The sequence below is a fragment of the Corticium candelabrum genome, chromosome 14 (genome assembly GCF_963422355.1).
Source record: "Corticium candelabrum chromosome 14, ooCorCand1.1, whole genome shotgun sequence".
Taxonomy (NCBI): Eukaryota; Metazoa; Porifera; class Homoscleromorpha; order Homosclerophorida; family Plakinidae; genus Corticium; species Corticium candelabrum.
Window position 1 is genome coordinate 3,469,887 of NC_085098.1, and position 26,966 is coordinate 3,496,852.

Genomic DNA, 26,966 nt, shown 5'->3' on the forward strand with positions numbered 1-26,966 from the left:
CTAAACCATACATTTAGGTAGGGCAGTTGTTACATATTTTCGTGTTACTGGGCAACAATACCTAGAGTATATTTCCCTCTGCGTATTCCCGTATTTCTGGTCCCGTATTCGCAACCTTGAAGACTTTAATGAACATGTCAAAGAATCTTTTAGAAAGGTTTTGCGCCGGAATCAACAAAATAAGACTAGTAGGAAAAACAGTAATGTCTTCTTCATGCGCTTGCGCAAAGCACTACCACTCCCAGCTAGCCCGGATAGTCTAAACACGCCACCAATCATGCCAAATTAGCACGGGCCAGTTTGACTCAAGTCAAATCGTCTAGTGTAAAGCCGGTATAAGACGACTAAAGTGTACTAAGGATATTCTTGCTTATGAACCTCTAATTAGTGTACCTTCTGAAAACTGCCAACAACAAAAATAACTCACATTTGTAGGGAGTTTCCTAAATTGTATTATCAACTTCCGGTGTAGCAAGAAATTACATAACGTTTCGCATCTCATTTCCTGTCTTCCGACCAATCACATCACGTCATCCAATCACCGTGCTGTCTGCACACGCTCGGTCGGCGTTCAGCAAGACACGTGAAGTCACAGTAAGGAGACGGGGGGCAGCGGGCGAGCCAGCCGGCACGTAGTGCGCGTCCGAGAAGAGCGGCTGTAACCTCATGGAACTGCTAAAGTGTGGTTGGCTTTACAAACAGAGTGAGTTTCATGTTTGCTGCGGTACGAACAGGCGCGGAAGCGAATTACCGTGCGAAACGTCGCGTCTGCTCGTTGCTCTTTTTGTCTCTTTGTTCTCGTTGTAACGCTTATTGCTGAACGCGCAAAGGGCGTTTCAACTTGCGCGCCGCAACGTGAGCGACACCGCGCAGAGCGGTCTGAGTCATCCGATGCCGACATTTTGATGTACATATTCTCGTTTAGCGTCGACGCTTGGCTCTTTCTGTCTGGCTGTCGATCAGGCGACGGTTCGCGTACGTTTTGTCAACAACGGCGTAAAGACAAGGCGGTACTTCGTTTGCGTGTGATGTTATCAAGTGAATGCAAAACAGTGAAGGTGTGCGGAGCCTAGAAACGCAGCCAGTCGGTCGCCTAAAATACACTTTTTACTCGGAAAGTCGCTTTCGAGACGACGCGTTTGTTGCACGAGTAGAAATACGTAGAAATACGTAGTTGGTTGTCGAGCCTGTTGTGCGTGAGAAGATGCATTGACATTGATGTTTGTGTCAACACGAATTAATTTCCTATATTTTGTCTTCGATTTCCCTTCTCGCAGCTCACAGCGTCGTGCGTTCGTGGCAGAAGCGCTGGTTCGCTCTGACGGAGAACGGTCGTCTGGTCTACTTCAAGTCGAAGTCGTCTCGCGCCCAACCGCGCGGCGTCTACTACTTGAGCGAATGCGATTTGGTGTGCGAGCGAGGCACGCTGTACGGACGTCAGGGACACTGGCCGAGCGGCGTCGACCATCGACGATGTCTGGCGCTCGTGATGCGCGATCAGGTCGTCTGTTTTTATACTCAGACGAAGGATGAGTGCTGGTAAGTGCTGACGCACGAATTTCTAGTACTAAACCGTCTGTGGTAGTCAGGGTATTCTTGCTAATGTACGAAGCCAGACGGGCGATTTATTGCCTTATTGTCATCCTGTTGCGGCTTGGATGCTTTCAAGGAGCTGATTGCTTTGTCAAGGGTGGGACTTTTGTTGTTATTATTGATACTGTGAAATTAGAAAACGATTGATCAATACACACAGGTGTTGTCTAGAGGCAAAGAGTGGCAATTTGGTCAATAAGAACAATGAAGGGACATGCTGGTAGGATAGGTTTTGAGCACAAGGTGGAGGGAAGAGAAATCTAATGCAATTGATGATATTGAGTAAAGGCAATATGAAAGCCAGAGAAATCAAATTTATTGTAATGTAATAGTTACATTGGGACATCAATACATGCAGCTGCTGTGAGTTGGTTGTGTTTCACTAGACAGAGAGCTGATTTTGTGTCATGTGATTCAGCTGTTGAGATAATAATAAATTTAGGTGTAGAGATATTCAGCGTTTGCTGTCACGACCCCATCCTGTGATCTCTAGAAATGTGATGTAACACTTAGAGAACTCAGTAGGTTAGTGGGCGACAAGATTTCTATGATGTCTGTGTGCTGATCCAATTGGTTATCTTTGCACCCTTGGGAGGTATGAGGACTCCTACACAGACATGTGTGGATAACCTCACTAACACTGTTTCGTTTATTAACGTGCTTGTTTATGTATGTCACTCACCTCATGGTGTCTCTGCATGCAGTGTGGACGATTTGGATATTGATGAATTTTGTTTCAAGGTCCTGGGTGAAAGCCATGGAGAAATCCAGACAAGAGTGTCCGTCTCCGCCGAGCGAACGAGCCTCATCGAGAAGTCCTCAGTCTCTGACGAACGGTGGCAATGGTGCTGGGGTTTCGATCTTTACGTTTGAAGATATGGCGGCTTGCGGAGAAACAGGAAAGGGTATGTCTGATACATTGGGACGGGGGAGGTAGAGCACTGGGGTGTCAATGACCCATACCTATTGTAATTGATGCACGTGTCATGGCTGGGTCCTTAGTGATTGTGCTTGCTGGATTAATAGCTTGAGTTGCAGCTGTAATTCTCTTAATAATTAATTAATCATATTTGGTATTATTAATGGATTGAAACAGGAATTACATTATAAGCCTTGTGTTTATTAGGCTAGAGCAGATGGGTCATATCACTTTCTGTAGTTGACGATGTGGCTTATACCCTACAGACTACCTTACTGTGTCTAATCTTCCAGCAGTTGACAGACATGTTAATATGATTTATTCTCTGTATTGAAATTCTTTGCCAATCTAGGGGGGGCGTCAGTGTTTGAAGACATTTTTACAAAAACTGAGGACTTTGAGTTTGGGCGTGGGGTAAATGGAAGTAAAGACCAGAAGTAGATATGGTGTTATGGACAACTTTGACAAGTGCTTTGCAAGTGTACTCCTGAAGGAACAATAGGGTGTAGAGTGACTGGTTAGAGAAATGCTTGATAACTGACCACAGACGCAGACACATTGTGCTAATTAATTAATAAATTAAGGATGGACATCATATACAGATACATTTTGTCTTTAGGATTTTATATAGGTGACATCACACAGCAATGACTGTTTCATTTTAGGGGTGATTAGGGAGTCTGGGTAGGGGTCTGGGTAAGGAGTCTGGGTAGGGGGTCTGGGTAAAAATGAAATGTTTTCATTTCTAAAATGTTGATAAATACGGACGGCCCCTTAGTGTTAGTGGCATCTGAAATGTTCTTAGTAAGTGTGCTTGCTGGATTAATAGCTTGTGAGTTATAGCAGTAATACACCTAAGTAATTAATTAATTAATTAATCATTTTTGGTATTGATAATTGAATAAATAGGAATTAAATTAGATGCCTCTCTGAGAAGGGCATGCGTTTATTAGGCTAGAGCAGAAGGGTGATATCACTTTCTATATGCAGGGTTCTCGCTAGACATTTTTGGAAGCGTGGCAGGATGGGCGTGTCCACGACACAGTTGCATGGTCTAGGTTGGACATGCGCTCTTGAGCTGATCTTATGTGAGGTAGATTTTGCATTGTGACTTTTGCTTGTAACAACGTTCAAATTTCCTGGTAAAGAAATTAACTTCGATCGCTAGTAAGCCCTTCTTCACGATTCATAGATTGCGCATGCACAAGTTTCATGGACAACACTACAGAAAGTCTGTCTAGTCAGACGTTGATTGACGTGACCACATAAGCACAAAGCCATGACTAATCTAGAGTAGATTCCGGACAAGAAGTGTGCTTTCCGGGTCACTGGAAGGATATCCGGGACTGCGAGAGCGAGGCTATCATCTCACGTTATTTTGTAAGAGCCTGGATTTGTGGCTATTGTCACCTTTACTAAGCAGTATAGTATTTTGTTTCAGTAGTATGGAATTCTCAAACATTCCCTAGCTGTAAAACTTTGGACTCCTAGCTACCGTTTCTGAGTGTGGCGCTGCTGCACTGTAGCGAGAACTCTGCTATACTGACCAACTTCATTTCTGTGTCTTGTTTAATTTACGGTAGTTGACAGACATGTTATAATCATTCTCTAGTATTGAAGTTTTTGCCCATCTAGTGTTAGTCGCATCTGAAATGCAGAAATACGAGGAAACTGAAATGATTCGAAATTCTCTACCTCCCCCTTTTTGCTTCCTGTAGTCTTTACACCTACAGTATCTCATTTCATTGTGTTGCATAAGATCGACTGTGTACATGGTGGGGTGAGTTGTGTATCATTATAGCAAGGGAGAGTGTGTTAATTAGGACATTTTAAATACAGGTATAGGTATTTTCTCGAATAGTAACCAGTGGATTTAATCAGTGTGAAAAATAGTAACCCGTGCTCGATTAGTGACCCATGTCTAGGATGTCAGACATCAAAAGGTAACACACAAAACATTGAGGGAACATGTGTGGCAGAAGAGACACAGACGAAGAGACACAGTCAATGATCATGACAATGAGGACATTATGGTTTTTGATGACCAGGACACTGAGTAAACTACTGGTAACTGAATAGGGGTTACAGTAACTTGACAGTTTTGCATTGTTCAAGAGTGTGTTCCTCTCATAGTTGCACAGCTCTTTACTTCAACGTGAACCATGATAGCAGACATAGAAAAATAGTAATCCATGCTCGATTAGTAATCCTACTTAAATTGTAACCCATGGTTGTGATCAGTTTGAAAAAAAATAGTAAGCCACAGGTTACTATTTGAGGAAATACCGTAATAGCAAGGGATGTTGACTTTGGATCTAGGGTCATGGTAAAGGATGTGGGTTTTAGGGGAATGTAGATAAGAGAAGAGGGAATGACTAAAATGTATATAGTGCACTTTCCTTTGAAATGCTGCCACCACAAGGCATAAATAAGCATGTTGATTACTTACTGGTGACTTGTTTACATTGACACCGCTGAACCAAGGTGGTCCCTGGCAGTTTGACACATGTTTCAACCTGTTTGTTCCAAACCAGGATGGCACAAGTTTACATCTACAGTAGGGAAATGCTGGTTGAGTAAGAACTACAATGGACAAGCTTGTTGCACAGTGTTTTGTCCAATGGAAACAGTCAACTTAGGCAACCTTCCAACTGGACTGTACAGTATAGTGCAGTACAGTACAGTACAGTACAGTTTCACCCACAGCATAAATGGAGGTACAGTGTAGTATCTGGAGATAATAAAGCAGGGTTCTTGCAAGAGATTTTTGGAAGCGTGGTGGGATGGGCTGGTTGATGACGCATTGCTCTTTACAGTCAGGCATGAACACTGAAGCCAGTCTCAGGTGAGGTAGACTCTGTGTTGTAGCAGACGTACATTCAAGTGTCCTGCCCTGCCCTTGCAAGGAAATCAACTTCGATCGTCAGTAAGCCCTTAGTAACAATGTTCATCGATTGCGCATAGTTTAGTAGACGAAATACAGAAAGTTTGTCTAGTCAGACAGTTTGTCTAGTCGGGCAGTTTGTCTAGTCAGGCGTTGATTGACTTGTACTACTGTTGTTGCTTTGACCAGTCTAGAGTAGATTCTAGGTGTACACTTACCGGACAAGAGCGTGCTTTCCAGATCACTGGAAGGCCATCCGGGATTAGAATCAGAGTCAGCGCATCTGTGACTGCAATCAACAGCTTGTGCATACAGTACGTCATAGAGCGAGGCTATCATTCTGCGTTATTTTGCAAGAGCCTAGATTTGTGGCTATTGTCACCTTTAGTATTGTATCCAGTAGAATTCTCAAACATTCCTTAGCTGTAGACTTTGGACTCTTATCTACCATTTCTGATCGTAGCGTTTATATCATACTTCACCACCAATTTGGCATATTTTCTTTACATGATTCCTGGATAGTCTCTCATACCCAGACTTTTCCGTAGCCAGACCTTGAGGGCGAGTCACGGTCTGGCTACACGAGACTAATCCCTGAACCTGTTTCATCCTCACCCCACAGTAGAATTACACTGTTGTCTGAAACTGAGCTGAACCATTCCAGCTCAGTTTGATAACAGAGTTGTGTAGGCTCAGCTTGGTTTGATTTCAGCTCGACACCCTGTGTAGTTAGAATGTGACGAATCGTGCTAAAACCATGCTGGCTTGGTTATCTGTGCCAATGTAAACACGGTATTATCTTCTTTGTGAATCTACTTCTACCAGCTAGGTGTGTGTGTGTGTGTGTGTGGTGTGTGGTGTGGTGTGTGTAGTAAAATAATTAGAATTCATACTTGATTAGTTGAGCGGCTGTCTTTAATTAAACATACAGATTACATTGTGGCATTGAGGTTGCTAAATACATGTGCATTCTGACTAACAAGTAGGCAACCATACCCTTAATGTATACCATAAATATTCATATCAAAGCCTTTCTAATCAATAAATTAACCAAAAAATTTATGCAATTAATGAGCAATGATTTCAACAGGCAGCAAGCCCGTCTCGTCGACCTCAATTTGGAACGAAGTGAGAGACCGAGCTCCATCACTAGGAGAACTCCCTCATCACGTGAACATCAACATCCAACAATCGATGCTGACTCTACAGCAAGCACTCGGTAATATCAACGCTTCGGTGGGCAAACCGTTCTCTTTCCTATGCAACTTTGGCAAGATCTACCACGGCATTCCACCAACAGTCGAAGACAGAGAGAAGCTCGGAAGTGTTGTGTATGGAAAGTATCTCTCCGCGTTGAGCAGTCAGTTGGTCAAGTATCTGAGAGACGATGAGGCACGGAAATCGTTTCTCGATCTCGTGTTTAAACAGCAGATCGTGTTTCGCCTCGGTCAGTCTCCATTCGTACTGCCTTGTGCACCGGACGCGAGTGTCTGGGTGCACGACGGCATCCTCTACATTGCCGTTCCGTGCTTTCACTTTGGTAAGAAACCATTTATGCCGCGCGTCGATTCAATCCCTGTCGTCGGCATCGACAACATGCCGGAGAGCGGGATGGCCGATCTGTTGCCTGATTCGTGGCAGGACATGTGGGATGCTGGTGAGATTGACAATTTGCCGTCCCGTATCAGGGAGGAGATCTACGATTCAGCGCATCTCCTTGAAGGTTCGCTCGAGGCGATCAGCTGTGCCGTTCGGCAGCCGTTTCGATTCGAGTGCAAGTTTGACGTGCTGTACACCCGTCTATCTCAGGAATCACAGCATCGTTGTGATCTCGGATCGGTCGTCTATGGCGAATACCTCCTACCCTTGAGTATAGCGTAAGATCATAAAATCGAACCGTCTGTGTTTGTGTGTGTGTGTGTGTGTGTGTCTGTCTGTCTGTCTGTCTGTCTGTCTGTCTGTCTGTCTGTCTGTCTGTCTGTCTGTCTGTCTGTTATTGTTTTGCATAAAGTTAGTCCTTGTTATAGGTAGAGTAAGCGTTCAAGTAAAACAACCTGTCTGTGTGTCTGTCTGTCTGTCTGTCTGTCTGTCTGTCTGTCTGTCTGTCTGTCTGTCTGGTTGCCTGTTATTGTTTTGCATAAAGTTAGTCCTTGTTATAGGTAGAGTAAACGTTCAAGTAAAACAACCTGTGTGTGTGTGTGTGTGTGTGTGTGTGTGTGTGTGTGTGTGCATGTGCGTGCATGCACGCTGGAATAACCATTTCATATGTATGTATTTTTAGTATTACGAAGCATTGCAAAGATGCTAAGAGTCGAGACGAATTCATCTCCACCGTCTACAATCATCGAATCGTCTTCGTACTTCAGTCATGTCAAGAAGTCTTGTTGCCTCTTTCCGATCACAGCCACTCGCAGACGGAAAACACTCACCTGCTGTTTCAGTCCGGCACATTGTATTTGATGGTCGCCGACGGTCGATTCGGTGACGAACAATTCCAACCCGATCTCACGTTGCTCGGTGTGCAGGAAGAACAGGATACATTACCGTCGCTCAACCTGAAGTTGTCCTGCCCGTACGTGTCGTCGAGACGTCTACCGTTGGACGTACGTCGCGACATTCGCGACGCGTCGACGTTCCTTCACAGCTCCCTGCAGAGACTCGCGTCGGTGACCGGCAAAGAGTTTGTGTTTGAGTGTAACTTTGATGACGTCTTTATGGCGACCGAGGCGAGTCCTCGTAACAGATTCATTCTCGGATCAACCGTGTATGCCAACTACTTGACGCACGCGTCCAAAAGGTAATACGACACTCAACCGGTAATTTCCTCATACTAACTTGTTGATATCAACTCTAGCATTAGTGATTATATCTGCAAGGATCCGGTCGATCGAAGACGAGAGTTTCTCGAGATGGTCCATCGGCAGCAGATTGTCTTCTCGTGTTGCACGTCGCAGTCGCTGATCGATCTCGGTGTGCGAGAGGCAGATGACCGCAAGGAGTGCGATGACATGGACAAGAGTCGGTCGGCGATTGCGTTTACGCATCGCGGCGTGTTGCACATTGCGTGTCTCGGCGACCGTTTTGGTGACGAGGTGTTTAGTCTGGATGTGAGCAAGTTGAAGTCAGTACCGGACGATGAAGAGCTAAGGTATGTACTTCACCGACTTCAATCATATAAAGCTAATTACCCTGTTGTGTCTGTCTGTACTTGTATACGTGTGTGTGTATGTGTGTGTGTGTGTGTGTGTGTGTGTGTGTGTGTGTGTGTGTGTGTGTGTGTGTGCGTGTGTGTGTGTGCGTGTGTGCGTGCGTGTGTGTGTGTGTGTGTGTGTGTGTGTGTGTGTGTGTGTGTGTGTGCAGCCTTATACCATTGCCAGTCTTTCTGATGTGCTTACTAATTTTTTGACACACTTGAAGGCTACATTAGGTATTTTTGATATTTAATTAATGACCCGTATATAATATTTGCATTTGCTGGAGTCTGGTTCACAATATAACGTTGATGCTGATGCTAATGCTGAAATAGAAATGAAGCCGATTCCAGCATCAACATCAAAGGATGCCCGTCGTTTCCATCAAGGCGGTGTCTGTAAAGTTTGATGCTCTGTATGATATTGTGAACCAGGCTTTACTCAACAACTGTCTGTACCACCACTCTGCATACCCTAGTGTAGAAAGACAGTTTACAGTCATCAGAGAGACGGTAGGCCTGATTGTACCAGATGGCGCTTGGTGTTTTAGTATCGGTCTGCCTCACAAGCTCATAGGTCAACAATGATCTTACTCTTTGACGTTACTCTTTTGCTTTGCTGTCAGCACACTGATCATCATTAAGAAGCTATTGTGCATGGTCTTGGATAGCAGAGTGGAATATATAACAGTCGGTCATCGGTCATTGACCGACCAACTGGTGTTCATGACTGACCACAATTTTTCTTTGATCGGACATGCTTACGTGATTGGTCAAGGCGTATAGTTATTGCATGAATGGTAGGGATCAACAAGTGACCTGAACGTCTAGACAACTGATGGAAGCAGCAGGAAAAATGTAATTATAGATTTGCTAAAATAGTTGATATCAGTAGGGTATGTATGAACATGCAGCAAACGGGTCTGGTATGACACACAGAATCTTGAATGACGACAGGAGTGAACCGGTAGGATGATGCATTGTACTGCAGTAGGGATCGTAGGCCCGTAGGGTACATGATGAGTGGGAGTAGTTAATTGGACTTGTAGGAGGATGCATTGTAATGTACGGCAATAGGATTGTCACAATAGGATTGTCACACGTGGGCATGACACGAGCTCGTAAACTGTGATGTCATCGACATACTGACCTTGTTTGTGTGTCTAGCTTTCCAATTGATGAGCTCTCGTTCAGTTGTGTGAGCAATTGGAGTAGTCAAGTTCTATCGATGAGATCGCGACCGATGAGTGGGACGTTGTCTCGAGCGAGTTCGGGTTGCAGCACGCTCGCCAGCTTTGCGGACATGTAGTCTGTATACATTGTGTATACTGTGTATATATAGTCAATCTCTGACACACATGGGCATGCCTACATGCTGTTCAAGCTTTTAAAATATTGATTTTTAGCTTATTTTGGCTACTGTACTAGTTTTTCAGACGGTCATTTTTGATTGTATAGTATGTAAGAGATACGATGGCACATACTTTTGACCAAATGTGGTGTGTGCACGTGTTAAGGTCGCGTGACTTCTGTGAAAGGGCGGTGATGTCATGCTCGCGTGATGATTGTCGATTGTTATGCGTGACGTCGGGATTCTTGCGCAGGCGCTTCCCACTCCTCGTCTCATCGCGGTGCTGTTTTGCCATCTCTCGCCGCTTACACTGAAGACCAGCAAGACAAGACAACCTGAAGCGCCTCTTGCTATACAAACAAGTGAGTAAGACGTACTAAACGTGGAGAAGGGCGAAAGAGCGTCGCGTTGAGGGGGAAAACGGGCGACGCCGATTGGACACAAGAACCATGGCGGTTCCTATCGCAACCGGACTTGATGACGTTGCTCACCCGCTCTCTAACCGATTCTCGTTTCTGTTGCAGACAACTGGCATTTCAACGAGCGTTTGGAGACGACGATGTCCTACCCGACGGGCTCGCACGGCGGGACTGCACATGCCGGTAAAAGTCTAAAGAAAGCGAAGGTTAGAAGTCGACGTTTCTCGCGTGGAAATCGTTTCTAGACGCGATTTGAATCTAAACGGCGACATCCAGGCGTTAGCTCGACTCCTACACAATTGACAATGCGTTTACATACGACTTGGAATTGTTATACGGGTACTTACCGGACTAGACTAGCGCGAGAGAGTCTGGGATGCTAATTTAGTATTAGGCTTGATAGTTATAGGGGTACTTACCGGACAAGACTAGCGCGAGAGAGTCTGGGACGAGGCTAATTAATTAAAAACGGCGTCTGTTTGTCGCTTGCAGGATCCGCTCGTGCAGACGTTCAGTAAGTTTGCTACAGCCCTTCGAGATGACGTCGAAAAATACATCGAAGGAAAGAAGGTAAGCAGCCGCCACCGCAACAGACCGACGATACACGAACATCTACATCCACCGCCTTTTTTTGCAGGCCGACGTCCGCAAGTTTGTCGACACTCTGCGGCAGATTCCGCTCGCGCGCCTGCTCCGAGCCGGCGCGCCTTTCTTCGCCTATCTCGTCGTCTTCAAGTTCTACGCCGAGCTGCATCGTCTGACGATGAGCGGCGACATCGAACCGAACACGTCGTTCCTTCCCGCACTCGAACTCGCTCTCTTCAAGTGCTACCCGCACCGCATACTGGCAACCTACGCACACCCCGTACTCGACGTCCTAGCGGCCGTTCCCTACCTATTTCACTTTCCGCTACCGTTTCTCTTTCTTATATACTTGGCGTCGAATCGTAATCGTCGACGAGGATTGTATCAGTACATCTGGATTGCCGGATGGGTCAATCTCATTGCAGTCAGCATTCAGTTTTTGTTCCCGACGGCGCCGCCGTGGTTTGTTGACTCGGCGGTGTATGACGGCGCCGACCGACATCTCATCAGTTCTCTTCCTAACGAGGCGGGTTTTCAGCGTTTAGACTCGGTCTTGGGTGTTCCGTTCTTTCACGGTATCTACGCGCAGTCGCCGGTGAAGTACGGTGCGTTTCCGTCGCTTCATGTTGCTTTGCCGGTCGTCGTTCTTGTCTGTAAGCCGTGGATATCAACGAGATTTGCCGTCTTGCATGTTGTGTGGATTACGTGGGCGGCTCTCTACTCGAATCATCACTTTGCTGTTGATGCTCTGGGCGGCATTCTTCTTGTGTTGTTTGTTCATTTTATGGCGAAGAGGGTTTGGTCGCCGTTTCAGGAGAGAGTTAGAGTGGTGGATGCCAAGATATCAGACAGACAGTGGTGGAGAGAGAGGACCATGAGAACGGTCAAAGATTGTAATGTTTGATGAATTAATTAGAGATGCGCGATTAGTTGTTAGTGTTCTAACATTTTTACTGCTGTCTGCCGAATTGAAATAAAACGAGTGGATGGTACAGAGTTGGGTAATTAGTGAATATTTGATAATCTTGATATAGTCGTGTTCATCACCTGCATGGTGTTGCAATGAGATAATTGTACTAATAAAATTAGTTCTGCAAGTATACAGACATGGCATAATTATGTAGCTCCCCCCCTATAAATCAGCTGAGGCATGGAAATCAACAATTGCAGGTTTATGGATATACCTACTGACACTCTGATTCTACATCAAATCATGCTATTTGGGTATTTATATTGTTCTGATTGGACGTTTTGACAACCCGTAGCAACAACGATTAGAGAATGACCAGACTAACCACCGCCACCATGTATTACCATGTCTAAACAGTTCGTGTTGTGACGTTACAAGAGCAGACTCACAATATGCAAGTAAACTGAAACGTATAGTCTTCTTCTCTGACATAAACAAAGTCATTTTATTGGTTTGAAGTTTTTTGAAAACGATTTTTATTATTAACTTTCAAATTGATTGAACTGACATTTTAGTAAATTATTTACAGAATTTACAAATTAATTACAGAAAGTCCAACAATTTTAAATCTAAGTCATATGCGCAGAGTGGCTCCATAATTATGCCCATGTCTGTAGTTTGTCCATGAGTATTCAATTGGTAAGTAAAAATATTTTAATTAATATTAATTGCGCGGGTATCCCGGATGTTGCAATTTCGTTGTTATGGCGATGTAAGATGGCGGAGCACAAGTATGATCTCCTCCTCGTATCTACCAAAACCGAAAGACCACCGCGGCGTCAGCCTTGGTATAACAAAGATGTCTGTTTGTGTTCGTTGTGATGAGGAAGTTAGGTTTAGGTACAAAGAGCGTCTGCGTACGAAAGTCATCAAGACGAAGGAGGCAATCCCGGTAGACTCTTCAGAATGGAGGTTCATCGGAGACGGAGGCGAAGACTTTCGGACAGGAGTTCCACTACGAGATGGAACGAAGATAATCCAACGGTCTCAAGTAGGTTGCTATGCAGTTTGCATGTAGGGATTTCCATATCTTGACAGGCAGGAGTAAGTACTCTCTACACTAATAGAGAAGCTAGCACACTGAACAGTATTAGACAGTAAAGAGTGAATGCTGAAATCCTGATTTATATTATTTATGTTGTCTTGCTCAACCAGATCAGTCTGGTTTGTAAAGTCTACTAAAAGTACCGGAAGCAAACCCTGCTTCAGAAGTACTTAGACCATCATGGCTGTCTAGAAAGAAGACATGACTTTACGAAGGATCTGAGTAGATCCCAGAAGCACTGTTTTCTGTAAGTTAATATTAATTAATATTAACTATTTAAAAAATTAATTAATATTAATTTTTCTAAAAATAGTGAAATATTTTTACCGTGACAATCTTAAGGCTCCTATTTGTTGCATGTCTGTTTCTCATCACCCGCTTGCATCCAAATGACAGGCCACATTGATTTCACCATTACACCATTATTCATGTAGGGTAGGTGTTCCTAATTGTGGACACTCCCCGGTAATTTGAGTTACAAACGCTGTTTCTCTGGTGACCTGCTACGGAGAGAGAGGGAAACATGTCCGATGTATGCACCAATGTCTAAGCTTTGGAACAATACTCGTACGACTAGAATCGCACAACGTCTGCTAGCACACTAGCAAAATATACGGGATAACGTCTGTGATCAGCCCAAACAGAGGTGTATCCTAATTGTGGACATTTTTTCTCCGCCACAGAAAGCGACTGGGTCTGAGTAACAGCTGGACTAGATACCTGAATGGTTGCCTTACAAGCTTGTATTTTGGGCCGCAATCAAAACCATGTTCTGTTGTGTATCACCACGATTCACCTGCGGAACTGTTGGCACCTACAAAGTTCCTCCCATCACGTCCACAAATTCGAGGTATACGAATCGATCTTTTATTGGATCATGAAAGTGCCCTGACATTATTTAAGCAATTATCGAGTATCTTGGTAAAGTTTTGAGCCCATAGTTACGTTGACTGTAACGTCCTAAAGATGCGTATTATGTGCATGGAGCGAACGTGTAATTCCAGTCCAGTAAACACATGAATATCTTCACTCATACTAGATCTAGACATCAGTAATCCACTGACAATCTAGCTGTTTTCACTGCTACTACATCTGGCCACAATAGGGTATGAAATGAGAACGAACAAAGTAGGTGGAATGTCAATATCACCGACATTCATAATCCAGTCAGAAATTGACCGTCTTCACTGCTACTAGATCAGGCAACAATAAGACACAAAATGAAAACCTACAAACTCACCTAGGATAGGTGGAAGGTCAAAACTACCTTGTCTGATATCAATAATCAGCTCCACCAGCAACTCAAAAGATGCTCGAACCACAGTTTACAGTTCAGACGTTCATCTAAACATGATCGATTGTCTCCTGCATTCTATCGTAGACAGAACACTTGGTTTCTGCAAAATTTGAAAGACATGACGCCATTCTACACAGAGGTGATACACCACAGAACATGGTTTTGATTGCGGCCCAAAATACCAGCTTGTGAGGCAACCATTCAGGTATCTAGTCCAGCTGTTACTCAAGCTTAGTCGTTTTCTGTAACGGAAAAAAAAAGTCCACAATTAGGATACACCCCGCATCCAGGCTGTTTACAGACGTTATCCCATATATTGTGCTAGTGCGCTAGCTGATGTTGTACAATTCTAGTCGTACAGGTACTGTTACGAAGCTTCTAAGATTGGTGCATATATCGGACATGTTTCCCTGTCTCTTCGTGCAGGCTACCAGAGAAAACTGCGATTGTAACTCAACTTACCGGAGAGTGTCCACAATTAGGTACACTTACCCTAATATGCATCTGTGATCCAACCAGAGCACGTGGATCGTACGTCTTGGCTTCTTCTATGTCTGATTTTTACGAGATGCTTAGATGGTATGTTAGTAGGAGTGTCTAATCTAAAATTTTAGTAGGACTATAGACTAATGCTGATCTGTTAGGTTCCTTGAGTAACTGCCTGCTGACTTTCTCTGCCACGTGTACATAATGGATAATGGTAATGGTCCGTCCGCTCACAGCAGTGTGAAAGAGCCTGGGTGATATCACTGATGATAAACAGACATGCAATAAAAAGAGAGGCCTAGCTCGGGTGGGTATAGGCATGGGCGAGAGGGGCACGCGCCTCCTTCAGACCATTGGTCAGTCATACACTCACGGTGTGTGACACTGTAACAATGTGTCTGTTGGCATTAATTAAGGCTAATGCTGTTGCGGCAGCGAACACCTTTTGCTCAACGGCACGATTCTGAGCTACGAGGCAACATCCGAGTTACACAAATGCGCATGTTTGAACCACGTTGGTGCCTCCCCCTTCGGGCAAATCCTAGAACTGCCCCTGTAGCTTGTTGATTCTTGAACTTGAGAGCTTGAAGAAGCACACATGTGAGCTAGGAGTGTTGCAATCCAACTTAATTAATTAATTAATGATAACTGATAATGATATCTTATCCAGCTGTTATTAGCATGGAATTTATATTTATAAGTGGTTAAGTTTATTTTCTTAGTCATTTAGTTTATTGCTGGAAAATAACGATTGCATGTGATTGACTAATTGAACAATTTTATAGTTTGCAAAACATTGTCACATGATGTGTTGATACACTATGATGTGTTTGAGTAGCCATTCTAGTTTATTGTGCTACTAGCACTATATTAGATGATGTCTAACACAGTTAGATGAGGTTGACTCCACCCTCGAGCCGCGCTTGTGTGCGGTCAGGGTGTGATCATGCTAGTACTCGTGCGTTATACGCGGCGTGAACTCAGCTCTTGGTTTTCGTGCAGTAGCAGCACACCTTGTCCGCTTCTCAATCGCTTCGCAGTTTCCCTCCATCCCCTGGTTCCCTATCTTCTCTGTTGGATGCCTCTTTAGGCTCCAACGTGACAAGGTGTGTGGGTCGGAGTCCAGGTCTTTAACTCTCCCTGCCTATCAGCACGAAACCAAATTGCAGTTTTGGTGCATTTGCCGAGACTCGAGCTCCACCCTCACCCATCAGCCAGACCTTCATGACGACAGGTTAGAGCACTGTCATTGTGATGGATACCGAGTGCCGACCAACTAGTTGAAAGCTTTGTGAGGGTAAGGAGTCAATATAGAGACATCCATTTCCAACATGATGAAATCAACAAGTAACTTGAATTGATATGTTGTGATTACACGCGGTCGTTTGTACTTGTGGTTGTGGAGGTGACTGTGACTTACTTTCTTAATGCTGCGTAGTCATGGTGCACGGGTTAGGCCGGGCTATAGCTCCCTCATCATTTGTAGGCGTAGTCTTAAATTTCTGGACTGTAATATGTAATGCTTGGTGTGTTGTGTTGGACAGCAAACTGAGACAACCATCATTCCTATGGATCCTATCAAACAATGTGACAAAGTTATTTTCCTGACTTCTTACTCTTGTTTGTAACCAGTTGCTTGTAGGTCTGTTAGCCCAGTACCAGTGGTCTAACATCTTAACGTCTTAAAACATAGTACCTAAAGTCTACAATGAGCCAAAAAAGACTCAATGGAGTTGCACTACATTCACTTCTACTATAGAACTGACAAGGATGCAAGCTTGGATACGTTTGTTAACAAAACAGCCTCTCAGAATGTCTTTCTTGAACATACAGGACATAGCTAATGTATGTTTCGTGTTCCTCATGAGTACATGTCATAATAATATACCATGATACTATGTTATATATATGAAATTCATCTGGTAATGAAACATGAATGTATACCGTGGTATTCACAAACATTTAGTGAAACCTCGCTGAATTGTCCAAGTTTGCATCGCCTTTTCTCCTGTCTGGATGTGCCACTGATTTAACAATAAGTTAATTTAAAGCCAATAAGAAGTGGGCGTGTCCCATAGCAGATTAAGTCTAGCCCCCCATTTCTAGAGGTCACGCTATGCCGCTGTCACTATTTCAATAATATGATTTTGTTGTTACTATGCTTTTTGTATTTGTTAGAAAGATAGGCAATATGTTGACTTGTTGTTGAAATAATGTTGTCATGTTGTCTGGTTTTGTTTAGAGTGAGGGTATACAATTGCCGTTAATTCAATCGAGCACGTTGGTGAATTCTGGTGGTAGTGCAAGAAAAATTAAAGCGAGGAGTAGAACAGAGCGGCCACGTTTTAGCAAAGAAGTTGCAGTTTTTTCTAAGTAACTGATGTTCTTTGTTACTGACTGAAATCATCTAACGTACTTGCAGGATAGTATGCAGACAGACAAGACAGACAGACAAACACACACACACACACACACACACACACACACACACACACACACACACACACACACACACACACACACACACACACACACACACACACACACACACACACACACACACACTACATTGGTAACAGACAGAAAACGTTTGATTTAAATGGAAATACTGAGACAGACAGACAGACAGACAGACAGACAGACAGACGGACAGACGGACAGACAAGTGAGTCACAGTGCAGGAAAACTGAGTGATCAATAGGTAGATGAACAGAATAAAAGACTGACGGCAAGCGTGTTGACAGACAATTCGACATTTCAGTCAGACTCTACAGTGAATTGAAAGCTGAACTTTGTTACTGCAGATGATATTACAGACTAAACTAACTTTTTTTTTCTATCAACAGAACTCTTCCTGGCCAGCAAAGACGTCAAGATTACGTCAATGACATTGAAGACAGTCTTGTTTCTCACCCTCTTGGTTTCTATCCTCACTTACAAGAAGCAGTATCATCAGATGTATGGGACATTGATGTTCAATGCATATGCAGAATGTATCTAAACATTGGTATGTGTGTGTCGGTCAGCTATTTGATGAGGTGATGGACATTTTAGATCCAGAAGTGATAGCATCGGTGAGACAAGCCTCGTAGTCTTGTGTTTATTTGTTGCAATTAAAGTCAAAATGACTTACATGCACAGTAGAACCTTGTTAATCTAAACAGCACTGTACTGTACCTTCCCGCAGATAGCTGGTTGAATTATTGAAAAGCTTGGCCTCTGAAATTGTGCTTTACTCAGTATCATATCACTAACTAAGTGTATGTTGCACAACATTGTCTTTAATTCATCAGCGATAGATTGCTGTTTGTCATTTACGGTCAGCATTTGTGTAGATGTTTAACCTTCTAGTATTGACCAGACAACATGCTTGATAACCCAAACGTAGTAGTTGCCTTGGAATTTCTAACATGGTCTCTGGATTTGTGAGGCCTCATGCTGGACTGTGGATTACCCAGTGTTTTGACTAGTGAGGTTCTACTGTAATTGAAAGACTGCCTGTCTATTTTATTAAAGCTTGCATGTCACCAAACTATTTGCTCGCTTGCTTACAGTATTTGTCCGTCTGTCTGTCTGTATATATGTATGTATGTATGTATGTATGTATGTATGTATGTGGCTCAATTGGTTAGAGTGTGCAGTTGGAGATTGGCAACATCCGGGACCTTCAGGTCAGAGTTTGAGTGCGGGAGGGCCACAAACATAATTTCCTTGGGCAAGGAACTAACATACAATTGTCTTTCTCTCTGGAGTGTCAGAGTTAGTGAGCTTATAGTATACTAAACATCTGTTCAAACTTTCCTGTTGCTTTTTGCCTTTCAATTCATTGTTAGAGCGTTATGTATCTGGACAAAGTTGCACAGTTTCTTTACCCAAAAGATGCCCCGGTGACCCATGAGCCTGTGCGTGTGGGAGCTGGTGGCAATTGCTTTTTTGGGGTATTGCGATGTCCTTGACTGGAAAGGAAGAAAACCACCAGCAACTCCGTCAGCATGCTGCATAACAGCTCTGCAACGAGCCACTTGAACTCCCACTTAAGACTTATTAAAAATGATCGTAGAGCAGTCTTAGACGACGTTATCTGATCTGCTAGAGGTCAGTGTTGAGGGAAATGAACTTGAAAATTTTGATTCAAGCGCTGCTGTACAGTTATGGTGGTCAGACTGTTCATGAAAGTCACTCCTAAAAAAGAAATTGAATGCAACAGCAGCGAGATCATCTATCAACACTTCAGTGATCAATGAGGCAACTGAAAACTGAAACAATATGTGAGGAAGAGCAGTCAGTATCTCTGGATGATTGGGACTCTTGGATCTTGAATGATGAGTGAGATATGGTCACGCTACCACAACTTGCATCGTCACACTAGCACAACTTGCATGTTGTCAGAATAGCATCTCAGATCTGTACATCTCCAAACAAAGATGGTCATAATGTAGTGTTAGAGTAAATTGCGTAATTTGATGTAAAACTGTAACATTATTAGGGAAAGCAGTTCACAGTTTCCTATGTTTTGTTAGTTACTGCAATTTTAGGTGCTTTCATGTTGTAAACTAAATGCCTTTTTCTTTAGTAATGTGTATTCAACTGACTGTTGCTTCTTGGTTTTTGATTGCTAATTAAATTAGTGATTACTAACTTTTATTACTAAATTCTTTTGATTACTAACTAAATTAGACAACCGGTAAAATATTGAATGACCGGCTAACTTCTGGCATCACCAGCCATACGGCCGATTTACTTTAAAAACTAATTTTGAGCTCTGGAGTTGGACGTAAGCATGGCTCACCCTTGGAGCGAAGACATTCTAAATAGAGTGTCTAAAGAGGCAGACTGTGCAGCTGAGAGACGTGAGATGAGAAAGAAAAGCAAATATGAAGCTTTGTTAGTTTAGGATGGCACAACACCTAACTTAGTTCCTCTGGTCTTTGAACACTTTGGGTTCTGGGGTCAGGAGGCTGATAACTTCCTGAGCTCACTCTCGAAGAAATCAAAAGATTTGGAGGGCAGAAGTACTGAAGCTGACTTTAGGACAAGATAGCATAAACAGATTTCTATAATTATGCAGAGATGTAATGCTAGAGTTATACTAAAGAAGAGAAGTAGATTACATGTAGGTAAGATAGATTATTTTTTATTTGATGTAGATATTCAGCATTATGTTCATTAGGATAATAGCTTTGACTTCAGACATTTCAGTAGATTTTGTTAATGCTTAGGATGCTTTCGTTATTGTGATTGTTACATTTACAGTTTGGGAAAGAATAAAACAATCTGTCTGCCTGTCTGTCTGTCTGTCTGTCTGTCTGTCTGTCTGTCTGTCTGTCTGTCCGTCTGTTTGTCTTTTATTAAATACAATATCTGTCTGTTTGTGTGTCTGTCTGTCCAATACATATATTTTCAACATTGAAATCTACATACAACACAACTAAGCAACTCTACTGTCTGTCTGTTAGTCTGTCTGTCTGTCTGTCTGTCTGTCTTTTATTTCTTACATCAAACTATGATACAATTGTGCAAAGAACTACAGTAATACAACTAGACTAATGTTCATTGAAAGCTAACATTACAGCAAACTAAAACACTTACCGGTATATATAACTAAGACTAATGAGGAAAAAATTGGGTGCTGAGAGAGTCAGGCCTCTCAGACCCACCGCACAACATGCTAAGTTTCTCTGATATAACTTGAACATTACACTTCTGTAATTGTACAGAGAATCTTTTCCTCCAAAAGTCTAAAAATTCCGCAGCATTAGGTCTTCCTGCTTCATCTGATGAAAAGGCTGTCTGCCTGCGTGTCTGTTTGTCTATTTGTATGTATGCCGTATTTCTTCTAATGCAAACGCATCCTTTCAATAATTTCCCACCTTCATGAACACGCAGTTCGGGGCTCATTTCCATTAATAGATGCTCACCTTCTAAAAACCACATGTTGCTGTAGTATGTACCGTATGAGCCATTATGCATTGTCGTAATGAGGTTTGGAAAATAGAAGCCCTCATTCCAATAATTTCTCTCCTTCTAATACAAGTCTAGTCTATGGACCATTCCAAACAATGCAAGTAGTGGGCTTGTATTAGAAGAAGTATGGCATGTACATGTATGTACTATATTTTTTGTCTGTTTTTCTGTCTCTATTAACTCAATACTTATGTATAATTACGGTGACTGTATTATTCTCATTAGGAAGCGAGTAGTGAAATCGATGAAAAAGAAGTTTGATGTCTTCGTGACTCAGGTTGTCTTCTTCGCATAATGTTTTCTCTCTAGGACAGTGTGGCTGATGAACTGCTTATTGAGTCACCAATACTACTGGTGCCCTCACTGCATCAACTAACATCATCTGACAAGTACAGTGCACTGACTTTTTTGTGATACACTTGTATACAAGAATGCACACAAAGAATGCAAACTTGAATATTTGTTACACACACACACACACGCGCGCGCGCGCGCTTGTAGCTATGAAGCGAGTAGAACACAGCTTTATTTACTAGTTAGAACAGTAAATTCTGTTTATGTGAATTGAGTAGCACAGCAAAGTGTTGGACAAGTTTATGTATGGCAGATCTAAGAATGCATGCTGATAAAAGTTTCTTGCCTGTTGGTGCAGTGTGAGCTAGAGCTCGTAGCATGTTGACAACTTAACAGTGCCACTACTGCTTCCACTTTCTGACTTCATATACTTTAGAAAACTCAGTCCTTTCGCTAAAGTGTAGGTTAAAAATTGTCTATTTGTATTTTTTGTAGAAACCATGTCAAACGGCCAAGCTACAGATGGAGACCCCAATCAACAGTTAATCTTGACAGAACTGATGGCAATCATACGAATTCAAGGGGATTGAAGGACACAAGCAGTGCTCGATTGCCGTCTCCAGTTAGTAGCTTGCACACGCGAGTCTTAATCCATGTTTGTTGTCAGTAGTGAGTATGTGAAAGTTGAGAGATAGTTCATGTTGTGAGTTCTCGTCTTGATGCATTATAGGAAACACGAGTTCATGCTGTTACAGCTGAATTTTGTGAATGGGTCAAGAACTTGGTAAATCTGTCTGCAAAGGATTTGCCAAGCTATACTTAACTACTACATGTTGATGTGCACAGGGAGACAATGCTGAGAGTATCGATGAAGCAACAGTACACAGCCTTTTTGCAAGTGGTTATGAGACAAAGGTGAGAATCTCATTCTGTAGTGTTACTATGTTTTATTTGCAGGGAATGCTCAACTCACCTGTCTAAACTTTGACTGTTGTCATGACGTCTTGTTGTACTAATATTTACAATTAAATTCAATTTCATGTTGGTATTTTAGCCATCTCTATCTGTACCAATTCATGTCGTTGAACTGCTTAATGTACCTGCTGAGTTACGACTAAACAAAGTAGGAACTAGTTCATCACAACAGCTTAGTGAACAGCAGAGTTACAGACCATTATCAAAAACGGAGAAGCTTGAACAAGGAGACAAACCAGTGAGCTCAGCATTGATGTCTTTTGGAACGTTTTCTTTACTTTCAGTGTGTTGATAGCCACATGCTCCTAGTTGGGTTGAGAGAGGTAGAAAGTATGGCGCTTGGTATCTTCCAACATCATTATGGCAGCAACGAAGCAATGGGGTGCCACTTCGAGATCCGAAAGAAGCAGATAAGAAAGCAATGTCTGTCATGAAGAAGAGAATGGAGGCACTGGTATGCAACTGACTAAGGATTTGTCGGTCATCAAATGAAATAAGTCAGAGCTATACTGGACAGAGACAGACAGACAGACAGACAGACAGACAGACAGACAGACAGACAGACAGGAAAAATAGTAATGGAACACTTTAGAACATGAGGATTGATGGATGGAAATTTATTAAAATAGATGGCAAAGAAGTCATCAGATGAAGTCGGAAGACTAAATGCAGCAGAGTTTATTGATTTCTGGAGCAAGCGCTTTCCAACTTCAAGTCTGCAATGCGAATACCATCTCAAAGAAGTCATCTTCATTGACTGGAGACAACAAATGTGACTTTTATGCCACTCAGTACTTTAGCCTTTAGCTGACACTGAGGGCTTTGCACGCAGTATAGCCGCTTTTAGAGTTTCTAGAGTTAGTAGTTCTTTCAAGTTTTCTTTTGAGTTTAGTTTTAATTCACCAACACTGATAGTAGTTGGACAGCGTATTTGCATTGCAGACATGTATGATAGATAAAATGTTCAATAAATGTTATTTGACAGACAGAAAGCTAAATGTTTGCTGTTGTATGATTTTATTTTTAAAAATGTATGTATTTGACAGACAGACAAACAGATGATTTTTTATGACTGTCAATTTGTTGTAAATAGTTCAGCTTGTTTTTTCTTTCCGTATGGGTTCTAATTTAGTTGTGATCGATTATGAAAAGGACATTTCATTGAAAAGGCTTGCTTTCTAAATTCTGGTTGAAATTTTGTTGTATTTGAAATATATGTGTTGAGGAATAGACAGACAGACAGACAGACAGACAGACAGACAGACAGACAGACAGACAGACAGACAGACAGACAGATGATAGACAAATGAAATTCTTATCAGCACTGCCACTAATCAATACCTTGCCCTGACTGCGAATCAGAAATATTTTGCTAATTAAGAGGTGGAGTTACATTTATCAACTTGCCCACAGAGATCCTCAAGTACTACCTCCTTGTACCTTCTTGTATAGAATCTGTGTATGTATTTTAGGACACCGCTGTTGGACCTCTTCATGGAGCTCAAGCGTTTAGAGAGTTTATCCACAACAAGAATAGACGAATGCCAAGGGTACTGTACACCTTTTTTATAGTCATTATTTGTTGTATGACTGACCAGTGATTATATGCTCATAGATGTTATCATCAATTACTACAGAAGACAAAACATCAGTATAAATTATATAGAGTTTATACATGCTTAACTAATTAATTTATTATTTGCTGACAATCCTAATGCAAAGAATATGTCAATATCTCAGAATGTGTCTAGATAGACGTTGCTCTCGTTCAGTGTATGCAGCAGGGGATTCTGTTCTCTGTCTTTTTTTTCCGGCTAGATCTTATAGTGAGTAGTGAGACCATCCGCGTGAGTTGCGGGAGTCCGAGGTAGGCACGTCGTGTGTAACGCAAACGGTTGTCTAGCTAACACGCGATAGTAACGACCTCATTCAGTCACTGTACACTGGTTTTCAGTCAGTATGTGTCATTGAGTATGACGTAGTATTGCACTACAGTTCTCGTCCGTTTTGTACAATCATCGAAGGCAATGGTCGACTTCTACTACAGGTAAGCATGCACCCGCACTGAACGGTTAGGAATGAGTTGGTTGTTGGTTGTTAGCGGTGAGCACATCTCTAACACGTGACCGTGACATGTGCGATTGCACGTTGTAAGTGAAGCACGTTTGCCACAGTAAACTGTGGACTGTAGAGTGGAAGAAGGGAATGGGAACGAGTGTAACTTTTGATTACCCATTCAGCCAGAAGTATCTATTAGTGAAACGTTGTGAATGCTAATGTGCATATGTCAATTGAAGGCCGACTGATAATTCTGCTCATGATCAGCTTCATGGGTTTTTCATACTGCATGTATTCAAAATGAGTAACTCTATAGGCGTGATCTTGAACGCTTTGTAGAGGGAAGGTTCTTTGAAGCAACCAAAACAGAATCAGAATCAGTGATGTCCTAATTCTGCAATATATGCTCCAGGGAATTCCATGGCCTCTATACCTATTCCCTATAACCACCCCGTACATGCAAAGGCATGCACATAGTACCAAAATGTTCTAATAAGAGCCTTGCCCTTGTATCGGGTAATACGGTAAGATCTTTAGATTTAAAGGGGATAGTATACTACTACTACAGGTTGTTTTATTGTAAGATTCGAAGATATGGAGTATTTTAACACTAGCGTAGGGGTTCTCTGGTTTTCTCTTGTTTTATGGATACTTCTCAATCATTTGATTGAGTCAGTCATGGTCTATCAAAATATTACATGTGGCTTCAACAATACAGTGTTCTACTTTGCAGTGTTGCATATGATGCCAGGATTATATGGGGTCAGGTTTAGAAATGGTGTTTGTCAGGTTGGAGTGTTATTGCCAGTTTATTCTGTATTCAGATTAATGATTACATCTTAAACAGTTGGCATCGTCTGGATGTAGTTGCTGTGTTGATAATGCTATAGTCTCGACACTAGGCATTCCTTCAACCGCTTTTGGTGGTCCTTCCACGTGAGTTCAGCAATGGGACATGTCCTGTTGGAGCTGTTGCATATGCTGATGATGCAGTATTTGCTTGTTATATGGCACTGCAAGCATTTACAATCACTGCATATGTACTATCTTTGCTGTTGATTGCAAGTTGGTATTTTAATTTTAAAACGACAAAGTGCAATTGATTTATGTCAAGTAAAGCAAGGTGGATGCCACTCCCTGGATAGTTGTCAGTTAGAATTATTTCACCAATGGAAACATCTCGGCCATACTTTCATTGCTGTTTGAGTCAAAGGGTGTCTATTGATTGTGAGGTTAAGATATTGTTTGCACCTTTTGACATGGATTTCATCTGTAGTTTGTAGCGATTAAGATCTTTACAAGTTGCGTGGAATGATGCTCCAAGAAGCATCTGCAACGATCCCTACCAATGTCATGTTGGTACAATTTTGATGTCAACAAGTCTTCTTCTCGTGGTACATATAATTAGGAGACAAAGACGACAAGTTTGAAACACTTTCACAATCATCAAATCGTGTTGGTTAGGTATTATCCCAATCAAAGAACGCTTTTGTCTTTACTGATTGTAGGTATTATGAATGTCACATGTGTATATTCAGTAAGTGAGATATCAGGACTGTCTGTAGCTGCAGCAGTTAGAATCATTTTGTTGCCTTTGCGTTATCAAGAACTGACGCAGCTCGAGTAACAGTTGATTGGTTGAAGAAACTTTTGTGTTTAGTAAAATAGCTTCTAGAGAGTTGTTTTCTGACACTAGTGCGGTATGTCTTTATTTATTGCCGTTTTCTTGTAATACTGTAATTGGTCTGATTTTCTTTGTTGCTGTTATTATTCATAGTTGTATGTTGTTTGCGCCAGTTCTCTCTGTGTGATGCAAATTTAAGATTTGTTCTATGACATATTGAATGATTGGAATGAGTAGTAAGAAATTACCCTTTGCTGTACTGTGATCTTTTGTCTTGGGTGTTCTTTATACTCACGTTAACGTTTGAGTCTATAGTGACATGAACCACATGCAGACTGCATATTACCATGCTTAACACACAAAAGCCAAGTACTTACCAGAAGTGAACTAAAACAAGCTGTCATCTGGTTTGAAGGTCTTCCTTGTGTCAACTGATAGGAAATTGGAGAACTGCTATATCCGCTCATGATAATTCAAAGTACCTTAACGGGTGGAGAGGATTATTTGGTTCAAATAATGTAGTGCTTGGGAATGGTAAAGGGGGCTCAGAAGAAGAGATCTGGCACAACGGTTGCCAAATCTTAGATCTAAATCTAGTCTGAGTATAGAGGAAGTGACACGTGTAGGATATAGGGTGTCAGACTGGCGTGATTTTGACACCTGTAGTCGCTTTTGTACATATCAGTGGCAGTCAACGTGTTAATCTCACATATCATATCATGCTACTTTCTCTCCAACACTCAGTGTGGGGAAAATAGAAGGAACAGTTTGCATGACCATGAGAGCTAGTCATGTACCTTTGTAAAGTAACCAATATATCCGCTATAGTTTGCCTCTAGTGTTTATATGAGTTGTCTATTGTGTTTAGACTAGCATCTAAGATGAAGTTATCTCTATTGTTTATTGTTTGACTTTACATGAACAGCTAACTTGAGATTAGATCAAAGGCGGATTTAGAGGGAGATCCGGTTCTGCGGAACGGGGATTAGCGTGTCTAAGAATCCATCACGTGTGCACACTGACATGTTTATGATAGAGTAATGATATGTAAATGTTGCAAACTGTATATAAATTTTCAATTCCAATAATTCACATAGAGACCTCAATGGTCATTTCGTGGTGGTAAATTTCCAACAAGAAAATAATCTATTGATTCCTTGCCTCTTCGCTTTGCTAAAAATACGCTATTTGGACATAAACTTTGTCGTAGATATTCCTTTCACTTCTCTTAGGTTCGGCCGTTCTGCTAGGTTCCGTGGTAAATTGTTGTTTTTGTCTTAGGAGAATTCGTCCATGGGCAACAGTTTCTCTG

The 26,966-nt window shown here is 42.2% G+C and overlaps 3 protein-coding genes across 4 annotated transcripts; all 3 read left to right on the plus strand.

Annotated features, from left to right (window-relative positions):
• The first annotated feature begins 565 nt into the window (after positions 1 to 565).
• LOC134189458 (uncharacterized) lies at positions 566 to 10,069 on the plus strand. The gene is made up of 7 exons (XM_062657732.1): positions 566 to 703; positions 1,278 to 1,539; positions 2,335 to 2,498; positions 6,487 to 7,273; positions 7,678 to 8,193; positions 8,251 to 8,544; positions 9,754 to 10,069. Exons 1-7 carry the CDS (start codon positions 667 to 669, stop codon positions 9,893 to 9,895), a joined length of 2,202 nt encoding a protein of 733 aa, XP_062513716.1. The 5' UTR covers positions 566 to 666; the 3' UTR covers positions 9,896 to 10,069.
• A 79-nt stretch (positions 10,070 to 10,148) lies between these two features.
• LOC134189459 (uncharacterized) lies at positions 10,149 to 12,041 on the plus strand. The gene is made up of 4 exons (XM_062657733.1): positions 10,149 to 10,299; positions 10,462 to 10,562; positions 10,849 to 10,926; positions 10,994 to 12,041. The coding sequence occupies exons 1-4, from the start codon at positions 10,164 to 10,166 to the stop codon at positions 11,843 to 11,845; spliced, it is 1,167 nt and encodes a 388-aa protein (XP_062513717.1). The 5' UTR covers positions 10,149 to 10,163; the 3' UTR covers positions 11,846 to 12,041.
• Positions 12,042 to 12,593: 552 nt separating this feature from the next.
• LOC134189617 (protein FAM47E-like) lies at positions 12,594 to 23,712 on the plus strand. Of its 2 annotated transcripts, XM_062657945.1 has the most exons (14): positions 12,594 to 12,699; positions 12,752 to 12,902; positions 16,982 to 17,112; positions 17,586 to 17,697; positions 17,766 to 17,813; positions 20,929 to 20,958; positions 21,013 to 21,092; positions 21,493 to 21,619; positions 21,728 to 21,781; positions 21,844 to 21,912; positions 22,052 to 22,210; positions 22,268 to 22,426; positions 23,445 to 23,522; positions 23,588 to 23,712. In XM_062657945.1, the coding sequence occupies exons 1-14, from the start codon at positions 12,629 to 12,631 to the stop codon at positions 23,627 to 23,629; spliced, it is 1,311 nt and encodes a 436-aa protein (XP_062513929.1). In that variant the 5' UTR covers positions 12,594 to 12,628; the 3' UTR covers positions 23,630 to 23,712. The 2 variants fall into 2 exon arrangements, with proteins under 2 accessions (XP_062513929.1, XP_062513930.1); XM_062657946.1 differs by lacking the exon at positions 20,929 to 20,958 and having other exon boundaries at positions 12,629 to 12,699.
• Positions 23,713 to 26,966: the final 3,254 nt, after the last annotated feature.

What these genes read in the sequence shown, in the direction of transcription:
- LOC134189458 (XM_062657732.1), top strand. Translation starts at nt 667, where the DNA reads ATGGAACTGCTAAAGTGTGGTTGGCTTTACAAACAGA. An exon ending in CAGACGAAGGATGAGTGCTG is followed by an intron (nt 1,540 to 2,334) that starts GTAAGTGCTGAC and finishes TTTTGTTTCAAG; the next exon opens with GTCCTGGGTGAAAGCCATGG. An exon ending in TTGACGCACGCGTCCAAAAG is followed by an intron (nt 8,194 to 8,250) that starts GTAATACGACAC and finishes TATCAACTCTAG; the next exon opens with CATTAGTGATTATATCTGCA.
- LOC134189459 (XM_062657733.1), top strand. Translation starts at nt 10,164, where the DNA reads ATGCGTGACGTCGGGATTCTTGCGCAGGCGCTTCCCACTCCTCGTCTC. An exon ending in AAAGTCTAAAGAAAGCGAAG is followed by an intron (nt 10,563 to 10,848) that starts GTTAGAAGTCGA and finishes TGTCGCTTGCAG; the next exon opens with GATCCGCTCGTGCAGACGTT. An exon ending in AATACATCGAAGGAAAGAAG is followed by an intron (nt 10,927 to 10,993) that starts GTAAGCAGCCGC and finishes CTTTTTTTGCAG; the next exon opens with GCCGACGTCCGCAAGTTTGT.
- LOC134189617 (XM_062657945.1), top strand. Translation starts at nt 12,629, where the DNA reads ATGGCGGAGCACAAGTATGATCTCCTCCTCGTATCTACCAAAACCGAA. An exon ending in CCACCGCGGCGTCAGCCTTG is followed by an intron (nt 12,700 to 12,751) that starts GTATAACAAAGA and finishes AGTTAGGTTTAG; the next exon opens with GTACAAAGAGCGTCTGCGTA. An exon ending in GTGAAATCGATGAAAAAGAA is followed by an intron (nt 20,959 to 21,012) that starts GTTTGATGTCTT and finishes TTTTCTCTCTAG; the next exon opens with GACAGTGTGGCTGATGAACT.